General features: G+C 53.9%; 1 protein-coding gene across 1 annotated transcript in view; it reads right to left on the minus strand.

Annotated features, from left to right (window-relative positions):
* Positions 1–2,258: 2,258 nt before the first annotated feature.
* The window catches only part of SCN4A (sodium voltage-gated channel alpha subunit 4), a 32,913-nt gene continuing 8,646 nt past the window's right edge, over positions 2,259–26,525 (minus strand). The window contains exons 10-25 of the mRNA XM_050911612.1: positions 23,617–23,772; positions 23,247–23,370; positions 22,268–22,506; positions 20,273–20,446; positions 19,606–19,962; positions 15,999–16,427; positions 11,906–12,035; positions 11,437–11,591; positions 10,032–10,205; positions 9,336–9,458; positions 8,791–9,069; positions 7,521–7,574; positions 5,891–6,028; positions 4,947–5,051; positions 3,939–4,209; positions 2,259–3,451 (exon numbers count right to left, since the gene is read on the minus strand). Coding sequence (XP_050767569.1) covers positions 2,259–3,451; positions 3,939–4,209; positions 4,947–5,051; positions 5,891–6,028; positions 7,521–7,574; positions 8,791–9,069; positions 9,336–9,458; positions 10,032–10,205; positions 11,437–11,591; positions 11,906–12,035; positions 15,999–16,427; positions 19,606–19,962; positions 20,273–20,446; positions 22,268–22,506; positions 23,247–23,370; positions 23,617–23,772 — 4,101 coding nt within the window. The remainder of the gene's footprint in view (positions 3,452–3,938; positions 4,210–4,946; positions 5,052–5,890; positions 6,029–7,520; positions 7,575–8,790; positions 9,070–9,335; positions 9,459–10,031; positions 10,206–11,436; positions 11,592–11,905; positions 12,036–15,998; positions 16,428–19,605; positions 19,963–20,272; positions 20,447–22,267; positions 22,507–23,246; positions 23,371–23,616; positions 23,773–26,525) is intronic.

The raw sequence follows: 26,525 nt of genomic DNA on the forward strand, positions 1-26,525 counted from the left end.
GCTGCCTTCTCCCCATGATGCTGAACTGCTCCCGCCGGTGGGGCAGGTGGGGCAGGTTTGGCCCCACAGAGCCTGGCATGGGACAGCTCGGGGGGTCTGCACCTCCTCCAAGCCCACCTCTGTCCTTGGTTGAACCTGCAGCAGCATCTCCTATAGCTCCTAGAGTCAGGGCTCATTGCTGTGAGGAACCAAGGGCTCCAGGGGACTTCTTCGTGAGCAGAGCAGAAGCTCTGGGGTCTGGGCTGGGTTGGACGTGCCAGGGGGAGGCAGCCCAGGGGGTCTCTTGTGCAGGATGGGACCACCAGGTCCTGCGGAGGATGGCTGGTCCAGCCAAGGCCACGCACAGGGGCTCCCCATATTTGCCCTGGAGCAAAGGGAGGGGGCATTTACCCCTCCCAGGGGCAGGGAAAACATTTTTCTTCTCTAACACACACCAACGCATTTGGTATCGTAATAATAGACCATTTACAGTTGTTTATTTTAAGAAATGTACAAAGAAAAATGGCTTTAGCTCAAACAAATCCTGCTCTTTGGCATTTTTCCCATCACCGACGACACATACGTACAAGCAGCATTGATTGTGAACCACAATCCGGGCTGGAAACCGCCGTGCCATGGATGCTTCCCGCGCAAATGCCATTTAAAGCAGCTCAGGCTCCTGTTCCAGGGAGCATCACCCTATGCAACGTGGAAATGAAAGCACAACGCTACGGGATGAGCAGAGCGACTCCGGCTCTGCCGCCTGGCCGACAGCACGTGGATGCAAGCAAGCTCAGCACCGCTCCTGGCTAGCCTGAACGTGAGGCATCCGTAACGGCTCAGCGCCAAAATCAGCCCAAGAAAAAAAAAAAAATTAATAATAATACAAAAAGACAGACCCTTTGGCTTCAAGAAGCAGCCCTTGTTTTAACTGGAAGAGGTTTTGGTTCATGTTTGTTTTGATCTCAAGAGTTTTTTTTCCCTTTTGAAGGCAGAAGGCGGTCCAGAGATGAACTCGGGGCCTTTTGCACATTTTTCTTGATTTACTTTCCTTTTGCCCACCTGTGTAAAGAGCAGCAAAACCCTTCCCCCCCGGGAAAATGCTCCTCTGCCGGGAGGTTTCCTAGTGAGGACCTGCCTGGCCCCATCAGGCTCTGCAGAGACCCCAGCACGTGCCACCGGGTCGTCTCCAGAGCCCCAGCCAAGGGAAGGATGCTCTGCCTGAGTGTTTTGGGATTTACACCCCGGTGGGAGCATTCATTGCGTTAAGGCCCCCGGTGCTCGGTACCCGATGGGACTGAAGGGACCCCGCTGAAGCAGCTCATTGCAAGGACCTTTCAGACACCTGCTCCGATCCCCAGGGATGCATCTCGTTAATTAACGCTAACCAAGAGCACTCCAGCGGGACGTTTCCTCTTGCTATGGGGGCTTGAAGAAACCCTGGAGGGTTTTGTTACGGGGACTGGGGATTCTTGGAGGAGGTTTTCCAAACCCTACCTTTGTCCATTGCTTTCCTGCCACAAAACCTGGATGAAATGGGAAAACGGAGAAGAAGCATGACTATGAATACTGTTTACATTCGTACCGTAGAGACCTGAATGATTTATGATTTCAATGCATATTCAGAGACCTTTAAAACCTGATATTTAACCCTGAGAACATATCTGCAGATGCTTTGTTTTGGCTATGCGAACAAATCTTTAAGACATAATTGCACTTTCTCTGTATATAACAAAAAAATAATCCATAAAGCTTATTCAAATATTCAAAAGAAAGGTGCTACTTTAAGACATTGGAGATTTTTGTTCACAAAACCTTGTCTTTTCTGTAATTATTCTTAATGTTATTTCACTTGGCTCATCTTTCACTGGCTACTTGGCTGCACTCTGGAAGAATAATATACAAGAAAATCTCTTAATTGTGAAATAACATTAATAAATAATTACTTTAAGTAAAAGGACAGCCATACTCATTTGTTAATGTCTGAAAAACATCATTACCATGATGAGATCATCTCAAAACTAAAATGTTTCTCTTTCACCAACAATAGATTTCACATTTAATTCTCATAAGAAGAATATTAAACTCTTTGCAAGTGCAGTGAGCTGTAAAAAACAGGATCAGTAGGAGATCCTGCTTCGAAAGTTAAGGTGTCTACTTGAAATATCTGAAATTAGCTCAATATCTAAGATCTATTGATCTGTATATGGAAGAGCTCTTGAAAAGGAGATACAAATGAAGTCTTTTCAGGCTGGGCAAGAGATAGAAGCCTCTTTCTGTTATACCAGCGACTCTTTCACAACACGTTCCTTATCCCGTGCTTTTGCTCCGCCACGAGCATCTCGCATCTCTGAGCTGGGAACGGGTGCAAGACCAAAGGCAGGGGCTGTCTCCACATCCGTCCCACTGTTCCCATACATCTCGTGCATTTTGGTGGCGATCAGACCTTCCTTCTCGGGTGCGTCCTCTCTCAGGGCATCCTCATCCTTACTGTGCCTGTACATGTAGGACGCCTGCTTCACCGAGCGCCTCAGGAGGTACCTCCGGAAAGCCCTCTGGATTTTTGTAGCACAGACTTCCTCGTGTTTCCTTTTCAAAGTGGTGGTGATGGGTTCATAGGAAACCTTCGAGGGGTTTGTGGCCATGAACTTCTCCTCCATGGTGGCCTTCAAGGCATCCATCTCTCCCGAGTCTCCCAGCACTTCCTTAGTCAAGGCAAAGAGGATATCCAGACAGTGGATTTTGTCCCCAGCAACCATTGGTAGATCCATGGTGATTAGCTTGATCTTGTTTGGCTTGGGAATTTTGAGTGGCTCCTGTAAGGTGTCTACAAAGTCAGACAAGGTGCTGTATGCAATAAACTGCGTGGCGTCCGGGTCAAACTTCTCCCAAGTTTCATAAAACATTTCAAAATCATCTTCACAGAGGGGTTCGCTGCTCTCCTCTGTGGCCACATTGAAGTTCTCCAGGATAATGGCAATGTACATATTCACCACGATGAGAAAGGAAATGATGATGTAGCTGCAGAAGAAGAAGATGCCAATGGATGGATTGCCACAGTCCCCTTTTACTGAACTGCCAGGGTTTTCCAGGTTGGGGTCACAGTCGGGGGGACCGCTGTTCAGGATCGGGCTGAGGAGGCCGTCCCATCCAGCCGACGTGGTGATCTGGAAGAGGCAGATGATGCTGTTCCCAAAAGTTTCAAAGTTGAAGATGTCATCGATCCCTGCCTCCTTCTTTACATAGGCGAAGTTGGACATCCCGAAGATGGAGTAGATGAACATGACGAGGAAAAGCAGAAGGCCAATGTTGAACAGGGCAGGCAGGGACATCATCAGAGCAAAGAGGAGAGTCCGGATGCCTTTCGCCCCTCGGATCAGCCGGAGGACACGGCCAATCCTTGCCAGCCTGATGACCCTGAAAAGGGTAGGTGATACGAAGTACTTCTCTATGATGTCTGAGAGGACGATACCTGTGAAGGGATGAAGAAGAGGTGAGTTTGCCATGCTCTGCAGCCAACACAGGGAGGTGAGGTGGAGCTGCTCCGCTCCATCTGCCAGAGTTGGGCAGATACAGACAGATCAGGCCACCCCCGATGGCACACGGCTCTCTGCTCCTCCGGTGGCAAAGGGAACATATTAAAAAATAAACTCTGAGCACAGACCCAAAGGTTAAATGCTGGCTGCTCTGCTTCAGCAGTGCAGCTAGGCAACATGGAAACAAGGGGAACCCAACACCAAGAAGGAGTGAGACACATCCCCAGCCCCTCATCCAGCCTGGTGGCATGGGGTGGCCTCACATCCGTCTTGTCTCAGGGTCTTGTTGGCTTGGCCCTGCTCAAAGGGTGGGTGTAAGGGGGTGGCCAGTGACAGCTTGGTGGCTGTGGATCAGCTAGACCATTTCAACTCTTCATTATCCAGTGGGACCCCTGAGGAACTGGTGGAACCAGCAGGACTCACCTAAGATGGAGAGGATGACCACCACAAAGTCAAAGATGTTCCAGCCGATAGTGAAGTAGTAGTAACGCAAAGCGAACATTTTGAGCACACACTCTCCGGTGAAGATGACAATGAAGACCAGGTTTATCTTGTAGAGGACAGATGTTTTGAGTTCGCTTTGATCATCTGTTTCGACCATCATGGTCACCATGTTAAGACAAATCAGGATCATGATGGTTATGTCAAACACTTGCTTGGTAACAAAGTCAAACACCATCCCTTGAAACTTGTTCTGCCATAAGGACCACGTGGGCGATGACAGAGAACCAGAGGTGAGGTGGGAACAGGGGAGAGACACACACAAAACAAAAGACACAAGAGAAAGAGAAGAAAGAACCATATTTAAAAGAGTGTAGGAAACCTCAGGGTTGTGGCCAGTACACAGGTCTCACGGCCCCAAAAGCTATGGGAGGAGGATACCCAGCACCTTGCAGGATGAAGCCCATCTGGTAACACCATGGACAGGAGGTGTGGGCACAGGGGACAGTTGCTTTCTAATTATATCCACAGCTAATGCATCAGGGCAAGAATAAATATGTGGAAAAGGCCTCACTTGAGCAGGGCTATCAAAACCAAACCCAAGTCACAACTGTGTATGTATTGGCTGGACCAGTGTCCCTTCTAGGAGTGCTGAAAGCTGAGCTTTCCCCGAGTCTAACTCCCTTCGAGAGAGGAGCTAGGAGCTGAGCTAGGAGAAAACCCTAATCCCTGCAAAAGGGATCCCCCCCTTGCCCTTGCCAGCGGACCCAGGGCTGAAGAGCAGACCCAAAGGAGGTTGCCTGATGTGAAGCTTTTCTGAAGCCCCAGCTCTTAGCAAGGTCCTGCCTGAAGAGTAGCAATGGGGAGCCAGGATTTGGCTCCTTGCCCTGGCAAATGGTCTTCCCTAGATCCTTTTCATTCACTTTGGGACAGCTGGTGGCTTGAAGTGGTCCCTCCCTGCTGCACTCCAGGGTGATTAACCCAACGTACCGATGGCCTGGGGATGGGCTTCTGGGGTTTCTTGGAGCCGAGCTTCTTCATGGCATTATAGTATTTCTTCTGCTCTTCCGTCATGAAGATGTCTTTGCCTCCAAAGTATAAAGGGAATCACCGCTGTTAGTCCTGGGAACTCGCCTCTTCCTACCAAACATCTCTGACCACGCTCCTTCCCACCAAACATCTCCAGCCAAGCTCGCTGCACTGACTCAGTGAAACCTGCTTCCTCCCTACTTGCCCTTTTCTATGCTGCTTCCCCTAGTTCACAGCACCCATGGGTGCTCACCCCAGTGCTGCAGTTTCCTCCTGCAGAGGTGAGATGCTGCCTCCCAGCTTGCTGCAGTGAGTGGGGCACCCCATGCCCTGCCCTGCTGGGGCTCACCCCCTCCTTGCTGGCCAGATCCTGCTGGGACCGAGGCAGCATCTTGGTGTGCTTCAGAGGTTGCTCGGCACAAACAACGTGCTCGGTGTTACCCATCCTCCACCCGCTTTCCCCTCCAGCAGCCCAGGGTTATTAGTCCCGTGCTGCTCACTTGAAAGCAGAAGTCGATGCATGGAAAAATGATGAGAAAGGGTCACAGGGTGGGAAAAGAAAATAAAAGTGATGGCACAGGCGTACAGCCATGCCTGCCATGGCACAGGCAAGAGAAAACACGGCCCCCCTCACCTCCTCCCTCTGCATCCATAAATGAAATCCTCTATAAATGCTATGGCCAGGACACAAATCTCCGGGTGCCGTTTGTCCAGCTCTCCTTGTTCACTCTGTGGGAAGCCACTGATGGATACCAGCAATTCAGGTTGCAGAGGGACCCTGGGGTCCATCCAAGCACCGGGCACGGTGGCCCTGGTCCCCTCGCCCTACGACCGTGCTGCTCCCCTCCGTCCTGGACCAGCGCCCCAGGAGGCAACAGTGGCTGCAGGACCCAGAAAATACTTATCTTTTTCTTCTGCTGGTTGAAGTTGTCGATGATGACGCCGATGAAGAGGTTCAGGGTGAAGAAGGCGCCGAAGATGATGAAGATGACGAAGTAGATGTACATGTAGAGGTTGATCTCGTACATTGGCTGCTCTTCAATCTGACCAGGAGAGATGGGATACGTGAGACTAACCCTCTCCAGAAAGCATGTCACCAAGCCCCTGGACAAGGGGTCACTCTATCCAGACAGAGCCATGGGGTGGCTGCTCCAAAACCTTTGGCAGATGCTGTGCAGGTTGAGTGGTCCCCATGGGAGCAGCCACGGGAAGGGACATCCACATGACACCAACTGGGGGACAAGGATGTGCTGATCCTCTATCCCATGGCTGGGGAATAGGAAAGGATGCCCAGGTACAGCAATATCAATGAGCAAACTTGAGTTTCTTCCCGATAATTACCTTCCCAAAGGCTGCAATATAGCCAAGAGGGGAAAGGAAAAGTGGTTTAATTCGTGCCACGCCAACGCACAGGGGTGGCACAGCCTGGCAGCCTCAGAAAACACTCCTCATCAAGGGGCATCACTTAATTCTGCTCTACATTTGACTGGAGACATCCCAAGGTGTCGCAACCAGCTTCCCCCATTTCGAGGAAAGCTCTTGGCAGAAGAGAGTGGATTTTCTCCCGACACAGCTTTGCCCCAGGTGTTTGGGGAGGCAGGAGCCCAAGCCATTTTCAGAGGGAGCTGGAAGCAGCTCCTCCGCTGAGCGCCAGCAGCTGCAGCCGGGGTGAGCAGAGCGGCTGTTTCTGATGCTAAAAAAAGGCAACGAAAACAATACGTTCAGGCCCGTGGGTGTGTGGGGCTGACCCCCCCAGCGAGGCACGGGCAAGTTTGCTCACTTAGAGAAAGGTAGGAAGTCCCTTCTGCTGCATCAGCTCATGGCAGTGTGTGCACACGTGCGCTGGCGTAGGGACGCTTTTTGGGATGGATCACAGTAGAAACAGCCTCTGCATGAAACCCTTCAAAACATTTTTTTTTTAATAACCCATTTAACCCAAAGGTTAAATGCTGGCTGCTCTGTTTTAATGACCCATTTATTGCTCAAGGCAAGCCAGGCACTTTATCCAGGATGGGATAAGCTCTCCCAGCTGGAGGGGCACACGGAGGGCATCGTGTCACAGCAGGGTGAAGGACGAGCCCTCCGGGTTGGAGCTGCGGAGGCAGAGCGGGGATTTTGGACCATGAAGCTGAAGCCGAGAGGAGTGGGCTTGGCCCCAGCTGTAGCCTGGGTGGGGTGGGAGCCCGGTGTGGGGGCCAGGGTGCAGCTGGGATGCAGGTGACAATGACACGGGTGGCAGAAGGCACCAGAAGGGACACAACCGAGGCTGTGCACCTCAGCAGGGGGGATGTTTTGGGCATTTCTCCACTCTTTGGCCCATGTCCTAGCCAAAGCCATGGTTGGGATGCAGACAGACCCTCCTGGCACCAATGGGCAGAGCCAGAGGGGATGCTGCGGCCGAGGGGTCCATCCCCAGCCCATGCTGAGCTCCTCCTCGGCTCCAGGGCTCTGCTCCCAGCCTGCCAGGGGGAACTGGCCCGGTGGGATGAGCGATGCTTGGTGCCGGTTGTGAGACATCCCTGCTTGTTCCCTCACCTCGCGCGAGTCCACGGCGGCGTACATGATGTCCATCCAGCCTTTGAAGGTCGCCTGCAGGGACAGCGGAGAAGAACAGATTTGCTAGGAGGTATTTGGGGCTAGGGAGGGAGAGGAGGGCGCTGGGTGTGTGTTTGGGGTTCAGTTTGGGGGTTTAGCTCTGAGCACGCCTGCTCAGCCTGGAGTTACAGCTTCTCCGTGGGAATGGCAGGAGAGGGACCATGAATTGAATCCACAAGAAAAATGCCCTGATACAGAAATACGGAGATTTTCACGTGCACACGTGTGCACGCACAAGCTCTGTTCTGTGGCTGAGGTTACCAGGGACTTCCCAAAACATCGCTGCAAACCAGGCTAGGAAAAGAAGTAATTGACTCTTTTCCCCCCAAAACAAAGTGCATTTTCCCAACAGCAGAGCTGTGCCGGGGCCAGCTGCCTCCCTCCCCCTCCCAACCTGTGCCACCTCCGTAGCCCTGACTTCTGTATTGCTGCCCCTGCTATCTGCTGGATCCCGATCCTGGTGGGGTGGGGGGGGCACACTGCATCTTTTACAAGTTTTTACTGCTGATTTGTTAAACAAAAAGCCTGAACATCTTGTTTCCTGAATCTGATGGAACAACAAATCTGAAGAGGAAGCTGAATTTAAAGCCGGTTAATCAATTTGGGTTATGCTCTGATTCTGCAAATGCCAGTTCCCCTGGATCTGATGGGAGTAACCCCAGCCCACTCAATAACAGAGCCCACACCTATATTTTTATGAAAATTGCGGTGAGCAGTTCCCCTTCTGCTTGCCTGGCTCAGCTGCAGTGGGTTCAGTGGAAGCACGTCTGCGTTCGCCCACTGCCCTGCAGCGGACACACGCACTCTTTTTCCAAACGTCATCTTCCCCATGCAAAACTCGTGCAGCCTACGACTACAGCAGACCGAACTTTTCAGATGGGTGGAGGGAAAAGAGAGGCCTCCCCTCCTCGCTCCTGCGTCCTGTGCTCTGCAGAGGACTTCTTGCAGCTCCAGGCTCGGTGCTACCTACACTCATCCGCACCGGTTCCCTGGTGACACTTACCTTCCCCTCCCATCTTCTACCCTGTCCCTTTCCTCCTTGGCTCAGCAGGGTTTTTTTGTGTTAAATACCAATTTTGGAGCTAAGAAGCAACTAAGAGGCCCCATCTGGGCATCAGGGCAGCATCTTGCTTCAGCCCTGATGCTAATCACGCTGCCCTGCTACCGTGATGCATGTCTTGGAGGGATGGCAGCTGCTTTCATTACGTACCACCTGCAGCAAGGAGAGGTATCCCAAGCCCACGTTGTCGAAGTTGACCTTGACGTTGACCCATCTGACCTCGTTGGTGTAGAGGAGGGCCATGCAGTCGCTCTTGTTGTTCACCACGCTGATGTCGAAGAGCTCCCCTGAGGTGGTGTTGATGCATCGGTAGTACTTCCCCGCAAAGAGGTTCACCCCCATAATGCTGAATATCAGCCAGAAGATGAGGCAGACCAGCAGGACGTTCATGATGGAGGGGATGGCGCCCAGCAAGGCGTTCACCACCACCTGCAAGGGGAGAAAAGACCTTGGAGGACCTGGCTAGAGAACCAGGCTAGCCATGATGTGGACCTTCATGTCCCTATGCCCCAGCCCTACCCTCCCCAGCAGCACCAAGTGGTCTCAAACTGGACCAAAGGTACCTTAGCATCGATCCCACTGATCTGGAGACCCCTGAAAACCAACTGGGATGGGTCCCCGATGTAGGTGACTGCTGAACAGTGCTGAGTTGCACGTCCGTGTCAGAGCCAGCAGCACACGGGGGAGGCACCTACCCTCATGCCTTCAAATCTGGACAGGGCACGCAGTGGTCTCAGAGCCCTCAGTGTCCGCAGGGACTTGATGGCTCCCAGCTCAGAGTATCCCAGCCAGTTCGCTGTTAGGCTGATAATGGAAACCTGGAAGGAGCAGCCCAAGGGATTAGCAGCATCTCAGATGGAAACACAACTGAACCACGTCCCTGCAGCTCCTGCCCTTTCCTCTCTCCCCAGCACTCCCTCAGGCTGGTGGTCATCATCTTGTCTTGGGACACAGGGACTGGCATCGAGTCCTTGGGTCCCTGGTGACCAGCCACTTGGAGGATGTTCCTGCCTCTTGAGTATGAAGGTGGAGGTGACGGGGGATGCAGCAATACTGCATATGAGGAACGGCCTGCTCTGTCACGGAGCATTTGGGAGACCCTATGTCCCTTCACATCTCTACTGGGGTCTGGTAGAACAGCATGGGCTTGTTCTTGGCTTGAGCATAAAACAGAAAGGGTTTGAAAGGGTTTCTGCAACCAGGGAAAGAAGTGGCCCTTCATGTGGAGGACCATTATTTTAAGCAATGGTCTAAGCCCTTGTTCCACAGCCTCCCCATTGTCCTTTAAAATACAATATGGGTTCATTTCCAACAGCTTGCTACAATCCCCTAATGATCCCAAATCCCTTGGCTAACTATGGCTGTAGAGGTGCTCGTCAGACAACACTTACATCAACGATGAGGAAATCCAGCCAGCACCACGCATTGGTGAAGTACACCTTGAAGCCGTAGGCCACCCACTTGAGCAACATCTCAATGACAAAGACGTAGGAGAAGACCTTGTCGGCGTACTCCAGGATGGTGCGTATCACCCTTCGTTGTTCAATGTAGATGTCCTCAAAAGCCTGGAAGAGGCATGGAGCTACGTGACAGTCATTCTTCCATTAGACCCGCTGCACGACTCAGTGCATCCACATCCATGCCTGCTTTCCTAGGGCTTGGGGCAGCTTGAAAAGTTGAGAGCCTAGCTACAGGTAGCATTTACTGATGCACCTGATCAACCTGGGGTCTAACTCTTGATCGCAAGTTCTTGTTGGCTATGTGGAGTGGTGTTTGTCCCAAAGCAAAGCTTCACTAAAGCAAATGTCCAGCTGCATCAAATTCCCACCAGTCTGAGTACAAGTCAAAAGCCAGGACACCAACCTGCACCTTTGGATGCCTTGGTAATTTTGAAAATGCTCTTAGGAGTTTGGGTTACTGCTATGTCCGCATGGCATGTAAAACATAAGCCATCAGAGGTACGGGCATGGTGGCCAGGTGTTGTACAGCTGTTTTAGCACAGCTTTCGATTCCAGCACTAGCTACAACCTCAGACATCCCCAAAATGCACTTCAGCGAGTGATGCAGACATGTTGTAAAGTACGTCTGAAAACCAGTTCAGTCCCTCTCTTCTCCTTCCCTCTCTCTTTACCTCCAAACTTGTGGAGAAGTTGGTCTCCCCATTCGCTCTGTGTATTTACAGGTGCAGCTGAGTTATATCCAGGCCGAATACTCAGAGAGGACCAACAGGCTGACACACAGCTTTTTAATGAGGTTGATTTAAATGGACACTCAGGTTCTGGGAGGGTGCACCAGTCAGCGGCTGGAAGTGCGGAACAGCAAAATCATAACCATGAATTATTCGTAAAGCACCTCCTGACAGCCAGTTATGGAGGCAGTGAAATGAGGAACCATCCACATAAAGCTAAATAGATGGTGCAGATAGATAGTTCATGGTTGACATTAAGAGCAGGAGGGGAGGCTGTAGGCGGTTGCATCCCCTTGAGCCCATGGACCACAGCCCAGGATGGACGCTGGGGAGGGTTGTACAGGGGTGACAGTACCGATGCAGGGCTCTTGGAGGGCAAGGGGAGGACGTTTAGATCCCCTTGCAAGGATGTGCATTGGGCAGACCTGAGCCAAATGGGATTTTAAATGAAACATTTGCCCACAGCTGTGTTATTTTGCACAAAAGACAACCAGGCAATGCCCAGAGCCTCCAGTGCTGCTGCCTGGACCCTGCCCACGTTCCTGGGCTCCCACCAAGCTGGGGAGCTGCTGCAGAGCAAATGGGACAGGGTGGAAAGTGGGACCTACCAGCGCCCCACTGCTGAGGAGAATCATGAAGACGATGAAGGTCTCGAACCAGTCGTGCTCCACGATGCGGAAGCAGGTTTTCCGGATGTTCCACCATACCTTCCCTCTGTCGCTGGTGATGTCCACGTAGAGGCAGGGAAACCTCTTCACACAGGCTGGGGATGGGACAAAGAGCTGTGGGTTACCTCGTGTCCAGGGCGTTTCCACCAACGCGACACTATTTGTGCTTTTATCGTCTTTTCAAACCCTCCTAGGTGGAGGTTGGAGCAGGATCCTGCTGGGTTTGAGGGTTTGCACGCAAGAGGGGAGCCCCATGGGGACCATCTCCCTGGTAGTACAGGAGGATTTGGAGTTTGGGCTGAGCTAAGTGAGCCCAGGGGTCGTTATGCTGCAAGAATTGGTTGGCAATGGCCCCTCCATACCCACCTCCCCCTCTCCACAGGGTCCCCTGCCCTACTCGGTCCCTTACCTTCGGTGAAGCACTCCTCGGGCTCGTTGCTCTCCTCAGCCTCTTCTGCCACCTCCTCCTCTGCTGGCAGCGGGGGCTTGTAATCCACGGTGCTGCACAGGGACGATGCATTGTCACTGGAGAGGGGATTCTGCAAAGGGAGAGGAGGATTCAGGCTGAGCTGCCCTGCAGAAGGGATGCTCCTGGGCTGCGGCTGCCTCCGGCCATCTTCCAGCTCCTCCTGCCCCCACAGAGACCAGGCAGTACCGCGGGAGCCGGCTGGTGGGACCCCCTTGCTTGGAGGCTGCTCTGAGTCCCTTTCCTATGAAAACACAGCCCAGAGTGAAGCTGTTGAATTGTCCAGGGCCTCAGACCTTGGAGGATCGTTGGTACCTGAGCTTGCACAAGCTTTGCTTTTCATTGGGGTTCAGACAAGCAAAAGGTTCCCTGACCCCAGCCTTCCTCCCTGCACAGCAAGTCCATCTCCCATCCACTTGTACCATCACCTCAGGCTGATTTTCTCACCTCCTCCTCCTCCTCTCCATGCCCCCCTCTAAGAAATGCTCTGCCAAACACCCTTTGGTACAATGAGACCTGCAGAAACCTGGGCGGCCACCGTGGCACTGCTCTCAAATCGTGCTGGCTCGGCTTGTGCCGAAGGGCTTTTAGGCTGAGGTTCACCCAAGTTCAAAACCTGCATCCCAAATATCTCTCGCCAGCTCCATCCCGCTCCACAGCGCAGCTTGGCTGGCTTCCCAGACACCACTCAGCAAGGCCCGGAGGGGCTGATAACAAGAGAAAACCTTGGCAAGCCCCTGGCATTTTTTTCCTCCTTTTTTTTTTTTTTTTGGCTTTCCGAGAAGACCTTCTGCAGCACTTGAGGAAAGAGCAGATCCCCAGACCTGCCTGTCCTACCTGGGAGCAGCTGGGAACCAGAAGATCTTGGATGGGCATCTCCAATGCAGGATGGTGTTGGCTTACATGAGAAGGAGATAATCCTCCCCCAGAGTTGCTAGTGCTTTCAGTAGTGAATAAAGTAGCTACTCCATCCTCCAACAAGCCAGGGAAGACTCCCTGGGATAACCTGAGGCATTGTCATTGCCTGCAGCCTCAGGGGCCACAGCCACATCTCTAGGAGAAGACGTTGCTTTGGGGGACCCTTGCAGCCTGGCTACTGCATGCTGGGGACGCGCAGGGCATTGCCTTGAGGAGCAGGACACAGCAGCAGCAGCGGCACGAGCTGTCGGCTGGTGGCTCTGCAGGAGCAGTGGGGCCACCCTCCGCCGGGGCTGGGGGGGGGACAGGAGGGGCAGGGGGGTTAGGAGGCCTCGGCACGGAGCCAGGCAAGCTGTGACCCCGGGGAAGGACACACAGAAACCATCTGCCTCCAGGACAAGTCTTGCAAAGGCACGAGGTGGGGACGAACCAGCCCAGCGGTGCTGGAGATCAGGGGAAAGGTGCCCAGGGCAAGTCCTCTTGAGGGGGGGACAGGGATAGCTGTGCTGGTCCCACCGCATGGTCTCCCAAACCCCCACACCTGGGGGCTCCTGAGCCCCCACACGCCTGCGACCAGCAGGTTTGCAGGGCAATTTCCATCACACACCTGGTACAGCACCTCCAGCCTGGCTGGGTGTTTCCACCCAAATCCAGGGCTTTCCCCATCCTTGCCAGCACCGAGCACCGGCATTCAGGTGCTGTGCACCCAGACTCACCCTGTGACCCCCGTAATTCACAGCACTTGGCGATACTCCTGTGATGTACACAGCCCAGAGCATCTCAGGAGACATCACGCTGCCTGGCAAACGTGGGGGTCTGAGGCAAAAAGCCCCCAGGAAGAGCCCTGAGCCACAGCACTAACTCTTTGCACAGCCATAGCGCACCAACGCTGCTGTTCCTGTCACCTCCTCGCTGCTTTGCGGTGCAAAAGATAAATCAACCATAAGATGCAAAAGTGCTTGAGGAGAGCAGCTGCGCTGCTGCCATCACCCTGCCACTATCGTTTCACCCTGAAAAATATCTTTGCCTCGGAAAGGAGCTGCTCTGGAAGGGGGAGAGCATTTATCAGCATTTTCTGAGCAGCCCATCTGGAGAAAACCCCCCAGCTTGCAATCCTCACTGGCGGCCGTGTCCCCGGCACGTTGCAGTGTGCCGGGCTTTGGCTCCATCTGGAGCTAATCAAGGGCATGTGAACACACAGAGCTAGCAGCGATCTTCCCCGAGGACCAGCTCAGGGCTCCCACCAGTTAGCACCCAACTCCTAATTACTAGGCAGTCAATTCACATGATGACCACCAGCCCATCGCCCACCCTGCCTGTTTGGGCAGGGGCCGGGTTGTTAAGGCACCCCCCTGGTTTGCACCTTGATCAACATTCGACTCAATTTAGCCACCAAAACCAGCAGCAATGATGGAGTGAACTGGTATTTAGTGGTTGAGAGATGCTGTTTGCCCCCTGCACAAGCTGAGCGGCCAGGGATGGCTCTCAAAATACGAGCTCCAGGCAGTGTGTTGGAGCAGGTGCCGCTTATGTCAGCTGAACACAGCCCTAAAACGCCGGAGCCGCACCGGGACATGTCCGATAGCTGCACACCGAGCTTTTCCCCCAACCGCCGGGAAGCACATCCTGGTGGCGAGGAACTGAGGTCCGTGGGGACCCCACAGGCCAGGCTGGATGTGTCCCCTGCAGCGGCCGGGTTGGCATTAGCATCGCCTCTGTGCAGTGTGACTGCACGCCCAGTGTGCACGGCCTGGGCGTACTGGGGATTTGCGCTACTGGGCTGGACTCGTAGTAGGAAAAATTTGGGGAAAAATGCCAACTCTCAGCCCTCCTGCTGGCAACACTAAGGGGAACAACAGCAACTCCCCTTGCCCCTTCCCTTGACCTAGGTGCTCCAGGCAAGTTTGTCCCTTCTGAGCACAGCAAGCAGCACGTTTGCAATGGGTCACAGCCAGCCACCACCTTCCCTGCCATCTTCCTGCTGCAGCCCCAACTGCTGAAAACACTCTGTTTTCCCAGCTAAAAAAAAAATCTAAATAAATCATCACGATTGTCCCCTCTTCTTCCACTGTGCCCCGAGCGAAGCCAGGTCCCTGTCACTGCACGGGGCTGCAAGGAGCCTGCAGACGGGGAGGGAGGAGGATGGCTCTGGGCTTTTGGGAGTCCTGGTTCATTTTCCAGCCCTGCATTGGGCTGCCTGTGCAATCACAGCCAGGCACGCAGCAGCAGTTGTGATTGCATCCCAACTGCACCACTGCCTTCTGCCCCAGCACACCACCCCGAGCAGGACTAGCTGGGACAGAGCTCCCAAAGGCTCCTCAGCTCCTGAGCAGACACGTTTGCCATCAATAGTGATGATAAACCCCGGGGTCAGGGCTGTTCTATTATTCATACAAACCCCCTTTCCAGATTGATGCAGTTGCTCCTCTCCACTGCAGCATCCCCGCTGCCCTGTAATTCCCCAGGACCTCGGTGCGACCACGTTGTGAGCAGTAATTTCCCACCAGACTATCACCCTCCTTTCTGTGTCCACTCAGGTCTTAGCGAGTTTCTTGTCTCGCATCTCCCTGTCATCCTCCCAGAGCACCAAGGCGATTGGTGTCCCATGAGCCCTGAGAGTCCCCTCCATGCCTCGACACTGCAATGCCAACATCAGCTGTCTTGTCAGCTTTGGATCCAAAATGCATCGCTTCATGTTCACTTGTGCTAAGCTCCACCATCTGGTTTCATACCCTCCCTGATGATGCTTTCTGAGGCATTAGCAGTGGATCCAATGTTAGTGCCATCAGCAGATTTCCTGGCATCAAATTCCTCTGGAACATCTTTAACCCCAAACTGAGCGCTTTGACACTTGCACCAACCCTGCGGTGCAGTGGATCCCCCTGGCATTAGCAATAACCCCATAGCCTGACCCAAAACAGGCCAAACCCCTGCTTGGACCCCCCCACCTCCAGCTTACACTGGGAAATGCCAGGTTGAAAAACCCCAAGGTTGGCCCATCCCACACGTTGTGGAAAAGCTAAAAGTAACCAAACCCAGCACCATTCTTTGGGCAGCACAGCAAGAATGGGTCAATCCCAGTTTTTGTGTTGAAATCCTTCCCAGCCGCCTTTCTTACCTTGGCATCTTCGGTGTCGGACTGGGTGCTCGTCTCCTCGTAGAGGTCAGACTCCTCCGAGGCGATGGGGACTTGCACCGTCAGGTTGGGGTTGTTAATGAAATTCATGTGGTCCAGTTCATCCATAAAAAAATGCTCTTTGCCAGTAACTCCGTCCAGGTACTCCGACTTGGGCTCCTGGCCAGTGTCCACGTGGTTTAGCACAGAGTTGTCCGTCTTATTAGGCTCTTGTTCTTCCTCCGGGGCCACCTTCTTCCCCTTCCACAGCCTGTGGAGCAGCATGAGGACAGAGGTCTTTACAAAGTCGATCCCCCTGGTGATCCTGCCAATAGCGATCTGCAAATTGTTCATCTCTCCATCATCGTCAGATGCCGCCAGGCTATCGGCACTGAAGGAGCTCAGCAGCAAAGCTAAGAACAGGTTCAGCACCTGGAGGGGACAAAAACAAATACCAGCACTGACATCCAGCACCAACATTGTCCCCGCAGGCTGGAGCAGCAAGGACCAGTCACGGCTGTGGAGAAGACCCTTATATTGAGCGTGTCATGGGACTCCCTCCTCCTGTTGCCCAGCTCTAGGGACTGCAGAGATGCCAACCCCATCTCCTGGAGGACATGGACATGGTCCAGCTTCTCCTCGCTCCTCCCTGGGCTGCGATGCCCTCAGTGTCACCCCCAGCTGCTTGAGTCCTGCTGATCCATTTGCAAGCGATGCCAGTCATCGCTTCAGCCCTTCAAAAGCCCCCTCCCCTGTGGGTCCATCAGCGTGTCCCTCCCTTCATTCTCCTGGAGCTCTCGGCCTGGCTGGTTCCCACGTGGGACTCCCCAAGCCTATGGTGCTTCTCCCTACTTTCTCCCTACCACCCACAGGGATGCGACTCCGCTCTGACCCTTCTCTTCCCAGGGATAAACCTGCTCATTGTCCTCTCAGCTGCAACTCTTCCTCTCCAGTTTGCTGGCTCTGGTAGCTCAGACGCCCAGTGAGCTCCTGAGGGTCTCCAACACCCTGGAGCCACGTAGGAGCCTGAGCCACAGCCGTAACCTCATCCCTTTCTACCAGAGACCGCTCTGCTCCACGGGAAGTGGCATTTCATCTCAGCACAAGTCAGCTCATGGGATGCAAAGGCAATGCTCTATATAGCTCCAAGCGCAGGCGCTCTCCTGCTTCCCCCAGATCTCTCCTACTTCACTGTGTCCGAAACGTGACTGGACCCCACCGCAGCCTTGCCTGGCACGGGTGGACTCGCTGCATGCCAGAAACCCGGAGCAGCTCATGAGAAGAGGAGCGGGACGGGCTCTCCCCGGGGTACAGGAGCATCGGCGGCGCCCAGCCATGCTCTCGCTGTGCAGAGCGGCCGATGGGCCAAGCCCACAGCTGTTATGTTTGTGCCTTTTTGTGCCAGCAGCATATCTGAGAAGGGAATTAGCTGCTATTCAAGGTCACTGCTGTTTTCACATGGCTCATACCATATGACTTAAATCGCATCTTTAAATAAATCCCTACTATCCCATCAGTTTAATACTTACGTTAAGTACCAATTACAGCTAATAGTTACTGTTGGCTCTGGCTTTTTTGGACAGGAGTCCGTTACCTTGTCACCCGACTGACTTCCTCCCTTTTCCCTTAATAACCCCAAAGGAAATGCTCAAAGTGTCATTAACGGTAAAGGACGACTGGCCGTCGCCTTATTCCTCTGCAGGGGAAGTGGGGAGAAACACACACCTCCCTGCAGCCGGGATGCTCGGGAGGCTGCGCGGAACAGGCTCCAGGACTCGGAAATACCGGAGACATGGCCAGGAGAGCTTGGCAGAGAGGATGAAGAGGGCAGAGATGGCTCTGTAGGTGGTCATGCGCTGTGTTTCTCTACTTAGCTTTAAATGAACCCTGTGCGGCAGCACAGAGCACAGCAGGAGCTGCAACGCTTGCTCTGAAGGCTGGGGTGCAATCTCAGGGAGGGCTACACCTCTGGGAGGGCTGCCTCTGACCCCACCAGCTGAAAATCGTGCTGCCCCCATGTCTGCTCCAGGAGAGTCTCCTGGAGGGGCGGATGGGCTGTCCTACTCCAAAAACTGGCTCCAGAAGAGGAAAGGTTTCCAGAGCCCCTTTTGGGGAGGGTCTCCAGGGAGCCCCAGCTGCGATTCCCAGTCTTGAAGCTCCTGCACTCTCTGCAGACTGTCCTGGAGATGCTCCTGCTGCTTATGGGTGATTTTCAGCCTGGTTCAGCATTGCAATTCAAATGAACAAGTTCCCCCCTTGAAAGGTAGCATTACAAACTGTTGCTGACTGCTGGGTGATGGGCAGCCCGGGGGGACATCAGGCTGCTCCCCACCACGAGGCTATGCATGCGTGTCTGCCCAGCACCACCCAGCACAGACCCCAGGACACCCCAGGGTGAGGTCTGCAGCCAGCACGGCTCTCCGTGCTGCTACGGCGGCCAGTTCAAAGCCCCAAATACCTGGCCAGGAGTCAGGGAAGCCAAGCAGCACCCAAATCTCAACTTTCTGCCCTCGAAGTGGGACACTCCAAGCTGCTCTACCCCTGACCCGAGCCATGGGGTGGTCTGGGTTTCTCCCCGAGGCTGCTTTCACCCCTCTGAAGGGCTGTGCCAGCCCGGGGCTGGAGCAGCCACCCGCCGTGGGGAGGGAGGCCTCAGCAGCTCCCTGGGCAGATAGTTTTTCAAAGCAAATTCCAAAGGGCTTACACAACCCCGGCAAGTAATAGGAGCGATTCGGCAAGCTGCCGCGCTTCCCTCCCCTGCCTTGCTCCTTAAGAAGGGAGAGCAGGGCCCACACAGCCTGCAAAACAAGCTTCAAAGCCGCCAGCGAGAGGGTTACCAAGTTTAGAAAGGATTTCAAGCTCGCCTGGAACTTGCAAACCTGCAGTGCAGGCAGCAAGCAGCTTGGCTTAGCGGGGAGGGCAATGGGCAGAGAGGGAGGATGATGGTGACCAGGGGTTCACCAGGAGCTGGGGGAAGGAGCCCCCGTGCTGCAGAGGGGCTGTGCATTGCCAGGATGCCACCTGGACCGCGGTGAGGATTGGGGATGCTGGGGATCTGCAAAAGCCTTCCGTGGGGGGGGTGTCTGCTCCCAAAAGCACCCGGGAGCAAAGGGCCAGCCCTGGGGTGAGCTGAATATAACACTGCCTCCATCCCTCATCGCAAGAGAGTGGGAAACGGGGGGAGGGGGAAAGCCTGAAAAGCCATGTGGAGAAGAAAGGGCAGCTTGAAGACGAGCTCTCTTTTGTCCCAGAGTTGCTCCTGCATCTGCCTAAAGCCTGTTGTTAAGTTTTCCATGCCTCGGTTTCCCCTTCTGCTCCTGATCTCGTTTCAGCTGAAGGTCCCTCAGAAATTGCTTCTTACCCTGCTTTACGCAGAGCTGAGCACACAGCACATCCCCAGCGGGTCTACAGGAGGGAGGTCAAGCCCTTTGCCTGTGCTCCTGTGCAGCTCCAACAAGACCATGCCTACAGGCATAGCCCTGTAGATGACCTGAGCTGGACAGCATTGGCCACAGAGTGAGGGGCAGAGGCGTCCCCTCCCCACCACAGGATACCCTCCATCCTTGCCCCCCACCTTTCATTGAGGGTCTACCCCAGCTCCAAGACTCACCACAAGGTTCCCGATGACCATGACCATCATGAAGACGATGAGGCACATGGTCTGGCCAGCCACCTCCATGCAGTCCCACATGGTCTCAATCCACTCCCCGCAGAGGATGCGGAAGACGATGAGGAAGGAGTGGAAGAAGTCATTCATGTGCCAGCGGGGCAGCGTGCAGTCGAGGGAGATCTTGCACACACACTCTATGTAGCTCTTCCCAAAGAGCTGCATCCCCACCACGGCGAAGATGAAGACGATGATGGCCAGCACCAGTGTGAGGTTCCCCAGGGCGCCCACTGAGTTGCCGATGATCTTGATGAGCATGTTGAGGGTGGGCCAGGACTTGGCGAGCTTGAAAACCCTCAGCTACGAGGAGCAAGGAGACAAGGCGTTGATTTGCCTGGGGCTTTCATTGCCACAAGGCGTCAGCAAGGCTGCGAAGCTGGGATTAGACCTTCATGTGGCAGTTTTATTAAGGTAGGAGGGATTAAACACCCAGCTGCTTTGCAAAGAGCACAGACTCCGACTTTCCTAAATATTTAGCTCGACTGTCAGTGTTATCTTTAACAGGGGACAAGTTGGTGACTGCCATGAAGGAGGTTGAACAAGCCATTCTCCACCCGGGTGGCAATTGTATCCAAAACCCCCAGGCACACCTCGTCCCCGCGGCACATACCAAGCGGAAGGAGCGGAGAACGGAGAGCCCTTGCACGTTGGCCAGGCCCAGCTCCACCAGGCTCAGGGTGACGATGATGCTGTCGAAGATGTTCCAGCCCTGCTGGAAATACTCGTAGGGGTCCAGAGCAATGAGCTTCAGGACCATCTCTGCCGTGAAGATCCCTGTAAAGACCTGTGGGAAACAGCACCCTGTCACTTTGCTTGTAAGCCAGTGCTGAGCCTTGGTGTGGGGTGGGGAGCACCTCTCTTTTTTGGTGTATTCCCAAGGCATTTCATCCCACTAGGTCCAGTTCCAGTTGGGAACAAGCTCCCCAGCTGCTGCCCAGTGTGGCTTGCGAAGCCAGGCTGGGAGTACTGGCGACTGATTGCTTCTGGAGAGACACAGAGGTGCGTGTTGGCAGGTGGAAATTAAAACCAAAAGTTTCATTGGCAAAGGGACCCCCTTTGAACGACTGCTGAATCACAGAGATTCCCAGCACAGGGAACTGGGCTGCTACTGGGATGCCCCTGCCCCACCCTGAGCCCTGCGAAAGCTGATCCAGCTTTTATGCATTACTCTTTTCCTGGGACTGCAACGGTGCATTATCACGTTACTCCGGAGTGGGATCAGCGATGCGACAATTAGCATCCTTGATGCAATTTCATGACATGGCATGTGCAGAGGGGGCACGGTGACAAATTTTGCCCTGGATGCGGATCGTGTTGGGATGCACAGGTCTGTGCCTCCACTGTGCAGGGAGGAGAGGCTGCAGGGAGACTTCTGCACCAGCATCCCAAGGGATGCTCCCCGACATGCCCCTTAGCATACCAGTCCACAAACGTCCCCTTTTTTGCTCCTGCCAGCTGATCCCTGCTCTTTTCATTTACAGCCTGGCCGTCTTTCTGCCTGCAGCGAGACTGGCAACAGGCACTGCAGCTTTCATCTCGGGCACAGGCAGTTGATGTGGGGGGAGACTGTGGCTCAGTGGGAGCTGCTTCTCCTGCTCCCATCCCTCCCTGACCCTTCCCCAGCAAATCATCCTCATCCCCACCGGCACTGGGCTGTACATACAGCCAGAAACCGCTGCTGGCCTGAAGGAAAAGCTGGAGCTGTCTTTGCAGCGTGACCGTGCTTCGAGCAACAGCCGATTAATCCCCTTGTATTTCCTGAATGAAACCAGAGACAAAGCAGCTATGTGCTGAGCGTCATCCTGCCCGCCCGGGCCTCGGGCACCGGCATGTGTCACTCCAGTGCCTGTGCACAGAGAGGCCCCGGCAGGTGCTGGAGCAGGGCAAGGTGGCGGGAGAGGAGACGGCGAGCTCTCCCATTGCTTAGCTGCGTTTCCCAGAGCTACCGTGGGCCTCCTGGACTTGTCCCACCAGCCGGCTGAAAGCCATTTACCCTGAGCCCCAAGCAGGAGCAGCCACAGCTGGTTGCTAAATACGCCTATGAAATCAGGACAGCCCAGATTTGCAGTGATTTCACTGGGAAAAGTCCTGATTATTTTTTTTTTTTAATGCTGCTGACATTGTTGCTTCCTGCTGAGTGGGGACCTGTTTGCTCCCAGAATCTGAAATGGCCCCTGCTCTGCCACATGGCCACCCAGCATCGCGAGGACACTGTGGACACAGCCAGGGCTGGCAGCAGCTTGTGCCTGACCCTGGGTTGCAATGCAGAAGATGGCTCAGGACAGCTCTGCAAGGCCACGTCCGCATTGGCAATGCTGAGATGCACCAAGGAAGAGAGAAGCTGCAACAGAAGGGGAGCAGGGGATGATGGATCCCACCTCCCTGTCACTTCCCTTGATCTGAGCCATTCTGGAGCCCAACCCATCACAGGGATGCTGCGATCAGACCCCTGCAGCACTTTCTTGGCAGCTGGGACGTGTTTCCAGGCATGCATGCAGGCTGTTCAGGTGGTGCAATGGCAGCAGAGGGGATCTGCCCGCCAGGGTGGATGGCGTGGCTGCTGTGGCTCTAAATGAGGAAGGACGGGATGCACGTAGCTGCCTACCAGGTTCCCCACGGTCAGCACGTTCTCAAACTCCTCCGTCATGGGGTAATGCTCCATGGCCATGAAGACTGTGTTGAGCACAATGCAGATGGTGATGCCCAGGTCCACGAAGGGGTCCATCACCACCAGCTTGACAAACTCCTTCAGCTTCAGCCACAGAGGACAGCAGTTCCAGACCAGGAACGTGTGGGCAAATTTGTACCACCAGGGCGGGCACTTCTGGTGAGCTTCCTCCAGCTCTGAGGGCAGGAAAGAAAAATTACATCAACGCAGGCTTATCCTCTCCTCCCCTAGGTGGGGCAAGTGCTAACCCACTAGAAGACACCTCTCCTGAGGTCCTGAACCAGCCCTAGACCATCTATGAGTTTAATATGGGGGCTAAAAGGAGGAGCCTTCCCGTGCCCAGGCCCAGTGATGTTGCAGACCTTACCCTCCAAACCAGAGAGGGCTGGAAGGGCAGGTCAGTCAGGGAACTGTGGGTCCAATCCTGCTCGCAGCACCTGGGCAGGATTTGAGGTGTCCCTGCCACGCTGAGACTGCAGGGACATCCAAGGGAACTGCTCTGGGGTGGTCAGAGGGTTTGGTGCCCATTTCAGGGAGGACAGGGCTGAGAAGCCTGTTGTTGCTGCGTCTATGGTACTTTTTGCTGAAGCTGAGACAGCAGCTCTTGGGAAGCCACTCAACAGCTCTCAGTTGACTCTGGAGACTGCTGTAATCAATTGCAATCCCATTCATTTGCATGAGATATTGTATTATTGCCTCCAGGCATCATCCTAGCGAGCTGGGATGAAAAGCCTTGCTTGAGCATCACTGCAGTGCACTGACTCCAGGTCCAGAATCACCCCTTGCATGGGGCTGGAGATCTGGGACAGCCGCTATCACTGGTGTGTGCCGAGCACCCCAAGCCCACCAACGCACAGCAGTTGGGCTAAACCAGCTAGCACGTGGAAGCCCTCGCCCAGGCTGGGGAAGGACGTACCTTCCACAGCGTTGGAGATGACACTGATGGCACTCCCCACCCTCTTCTCGAGGCCTGGCCCATCTTGGTTGCCCACAGTGAGGTGGTTGCGGTCTGATTTCTCTGGCTCATTGGTTGGGTTGAACTAGAAGGAGAGGAGGCCACAGGGGATGAATGCAGAGCACTGCAGGCTATTTAACGCACTTAAAGATAGAGCAGGCAGAAAAAAGGGCATGGTCTGGAGAGACCTTGGGGTGCAACATGGGAACTACAGGTGGGCTGCAGAAAGGCAGCCCGACCCACAACGAGCTGGGCACAAGCCTGTCCCTCCACCGGGGTTTATTGGGGTGGGCACCCTCAAGGGACAGCAGAGACAGCGCCGAGAACGTACGCCAATCACCGTAGCAGACCGCTCCAGCATGACCTTGGGGACCACTTGCCCGTTGCAGTCCTTTGCCTTGTCCTGGTCACTGTGCACGTCCGAGTCGCGCTCCTTCTCGGCCACGCTGCTGGGCGGGGAACCGCTGCTGGACCGCCGGTCCTGCAACTGCAGCAACCCACATCCTCATCACCCGCGTGTCCGCAGCCATCGGGAGCTTCCCGCAATTGCTGCAGGGCACCAGGCTAAGGAGGGGGGCGAATTGAGCCCCAGGACAGTCCTGGGCAGCACTTTGTGACTCCAAAGTCTGCTGCTGCAGGACCTGGGCAGCAAACTCAGAACCTCACGAGCAACAATGAGGAATAACAATTTGCAGTAGCTAAACAGAAGTTGCAAGCCTTTCCTTTTCACTTGCACATCCCGCCGTACTAAGCTCTCTGCACAGCAGTATTAGATCTGTTCAAATTTGGTCAGGGTGAATAATTCATAAGGATAAAACTATGCAAAGCTTCTAATTTCTGTCTTGCAGGAAATTTTAATCTTTGAAACGTGCTTTCACCCCAAATGGGAAAGAAGCAAAATCTCCAAGGCTCTTGCTGAAATGCAACGTCCAAGATTTTTGGACTTGCGCTGAATTTGTGAATGTTTGGGTCAAAATTTAAAATTTTTTTTCCAAATGTTGTTTTATTAGGTTTTCATTTGCACATGCAATCGTTTCTTTTTTTTTTTCTTTCCTTCCGACAGTGGTATTAATATTTGAAATTTACTACACCCTCTGGTAGCACTAAGGATACCACAGCGGAGTGGGAACCTCTCTGTTCCCACTGCACATTGCTGAGATGCAACACGGTTTCCACACTTGGCTGCTGGATATTAAATGGATCTGAGTGCCCATTTCTTGTAGGCGCTTTGCCCTCTCTCTCAGCCTCATTCCCTCTGTCTTCTCCATTTCTCTAGGTGACAATAAAGGAGTATCATCCCTTAATAAAGCCTTCGAGCAACTCACTGGTTAATTTGCTCAGGGAACCGGCCATAGCACCGGCTTTATGCCCAGCCCTGGAGTCCCCATCCCTCGGGCAGGGCTTGCTTAGACCCATCCTGCAAACAGCAGCAGCCAGATAAGAGCAAGCCACTTCCTCGGAGGATGTTGTGGCTTGGCACAGATAAGCAATAAGAGATAGAGGCTCGAGAGAGAGGAAAACATTGTTTTGTGTCTCTCTCTACATGCAAGGAAGCTGGTCTTTTGCCCAGACTAACAGTTAGATTTGCAGTGATGTCCCCTGCGGACCTTGCTGACGTAGACCAAAATGATGATTAGAGGTGGGAAATGGCTGGGCTGCAGTATCAGACATCACAGAAGCTTTTGCCCATGTTTTTATAGGCATATTGTGCTGAAAAGAGACTCCCAAGGGCTGGAAAGGGGCTAAGGTAACACCCTGGGACCACAACAGAGCAAATGTGTCTTGTCTAGACCGTGCTTTTGCCAAGGAAGGTTGGACAGGATGATCCTTGAGGTCCCTTCCAACCTGGTATTCATAGAATCATAGAATAGTTTGGGTTGGAAGGGACCTTTAAAGGTCATCTAGTCCAACCCCCCTGCAATGAGCAGGGACATCTTCAACTAGATCAGGTTGCTCAGAGCCCCATCCAACCTGCCCTTGAATGTTTCCAGGGATGGGGCATCTACCACCTCTCTGGGCAACCTGTGCCAGTGTTTCACCACCCTCATTGTAAAAAATTTCTGCCTTATATCTAGTCTAAATCTACCCTCTTTGAGTTTAAAACCATTACCCCTTGTCCTATTGCAACAAGCCCTGCTAAAACGTCTGTCCCCATCTTTCTTAGAGGCCCCCTTTAAGTACTGAAAGGCTGCAATGAGGTCTCCCCGGAGCCTTCTCTTCTCCAGGCTGAACAACCCCAACTCTCTCAGCCTGTCTTCATAGGAGAGGTGCTCCAGCCCTCTCATCGTTTCCATGGCCTCCTCTGGACCCACTCTAACAGGTCCATGTCTTTCTTGTACTGGGGACCCCAGAGCTGGACGCAGTGCTCCGGGGGGGGTCACACCAGAGTGGAGTAGACGGACAGAATCCCCTCCCTTGACCTGCTGGCCACGCTTCTTTTGATGTGGCCCAGGATACAGTTGGCCTTCTGGGCTGCAAGCACACACATTGGCGGCTCATGTCCAGCTTTTCATCCACCAGTACCCCCAAGTCCTTCTCGGCAGGGCTGCTCTCAATCCCTTCATCCCCCAGCCTGTATTGGTACCGGGGGTTGCCCCGACCCAGGTGCAGGACCTTGCACTTGGCCTTGTTGAACCTCATGAGGTTCACGGGCCCACTTCTCGACCTTGTCCAGGTCCCTCTGGATGGCATCCCGTCCCTCAGGCGTGTCAACCACACCACCCAGCTTGCTGTCGTCTGCAAACTTGCTGAGGGTGTTCTACGATTCTATGAAATGGGTGGAAATCAGGCAGCTTCAGAGACCACCCGTTTTGATGCCAGCTCGTTTGACGGCAAACTCTCTGCAGCATCAGGCATGCGTATCTGCTCGTGTGCTGGGGGACTGCAGTGAGGCCAGACCCTGAGAGCTGTGCCTTGGCTCCTGCAAGGATGCCAGGACTTCCCCGGGCAAGACGCAGGGTCTCTCGAGCCCTCCCTTCTGTTTCCAGTCTTGGCCAAAAGCAAATGGTTTGCTAATGCATTTAGCTTTGCTGCAACTGCCCTGTCTTCCTTCAGTGCTTCTTTTGTACCCTGATCATAATCTGCCCGTGCAGGCTCTCTGCCAGGTTTCCTGCTCTTGATGTGCTGCAGGAAGATGTATTGTTAGTTCTGGTGCCTTGTTTCTCACCTCCTCCTTTCAAGCAATACCACACCTCTGTGCTGCACCTCTCTGCTGCTTCCCAGTGCTCCCTGTGCAGGATT

The sequence above is a fragment of the Gymnogyps californianus genome, chromosome 28, assembly GCF_018139145.2.
Source record: "Gymnogyps californianus isolate 813 chromosome 28, ASM1813914v2, whole genome shotgun sequence".
Classification (NCBI taxonomy): Eukaryota; Metazoa; Chordata; class Aves; order Accipitriformes; family Cathartidae; genus Gymnogyps; species Gymnogyps californianus.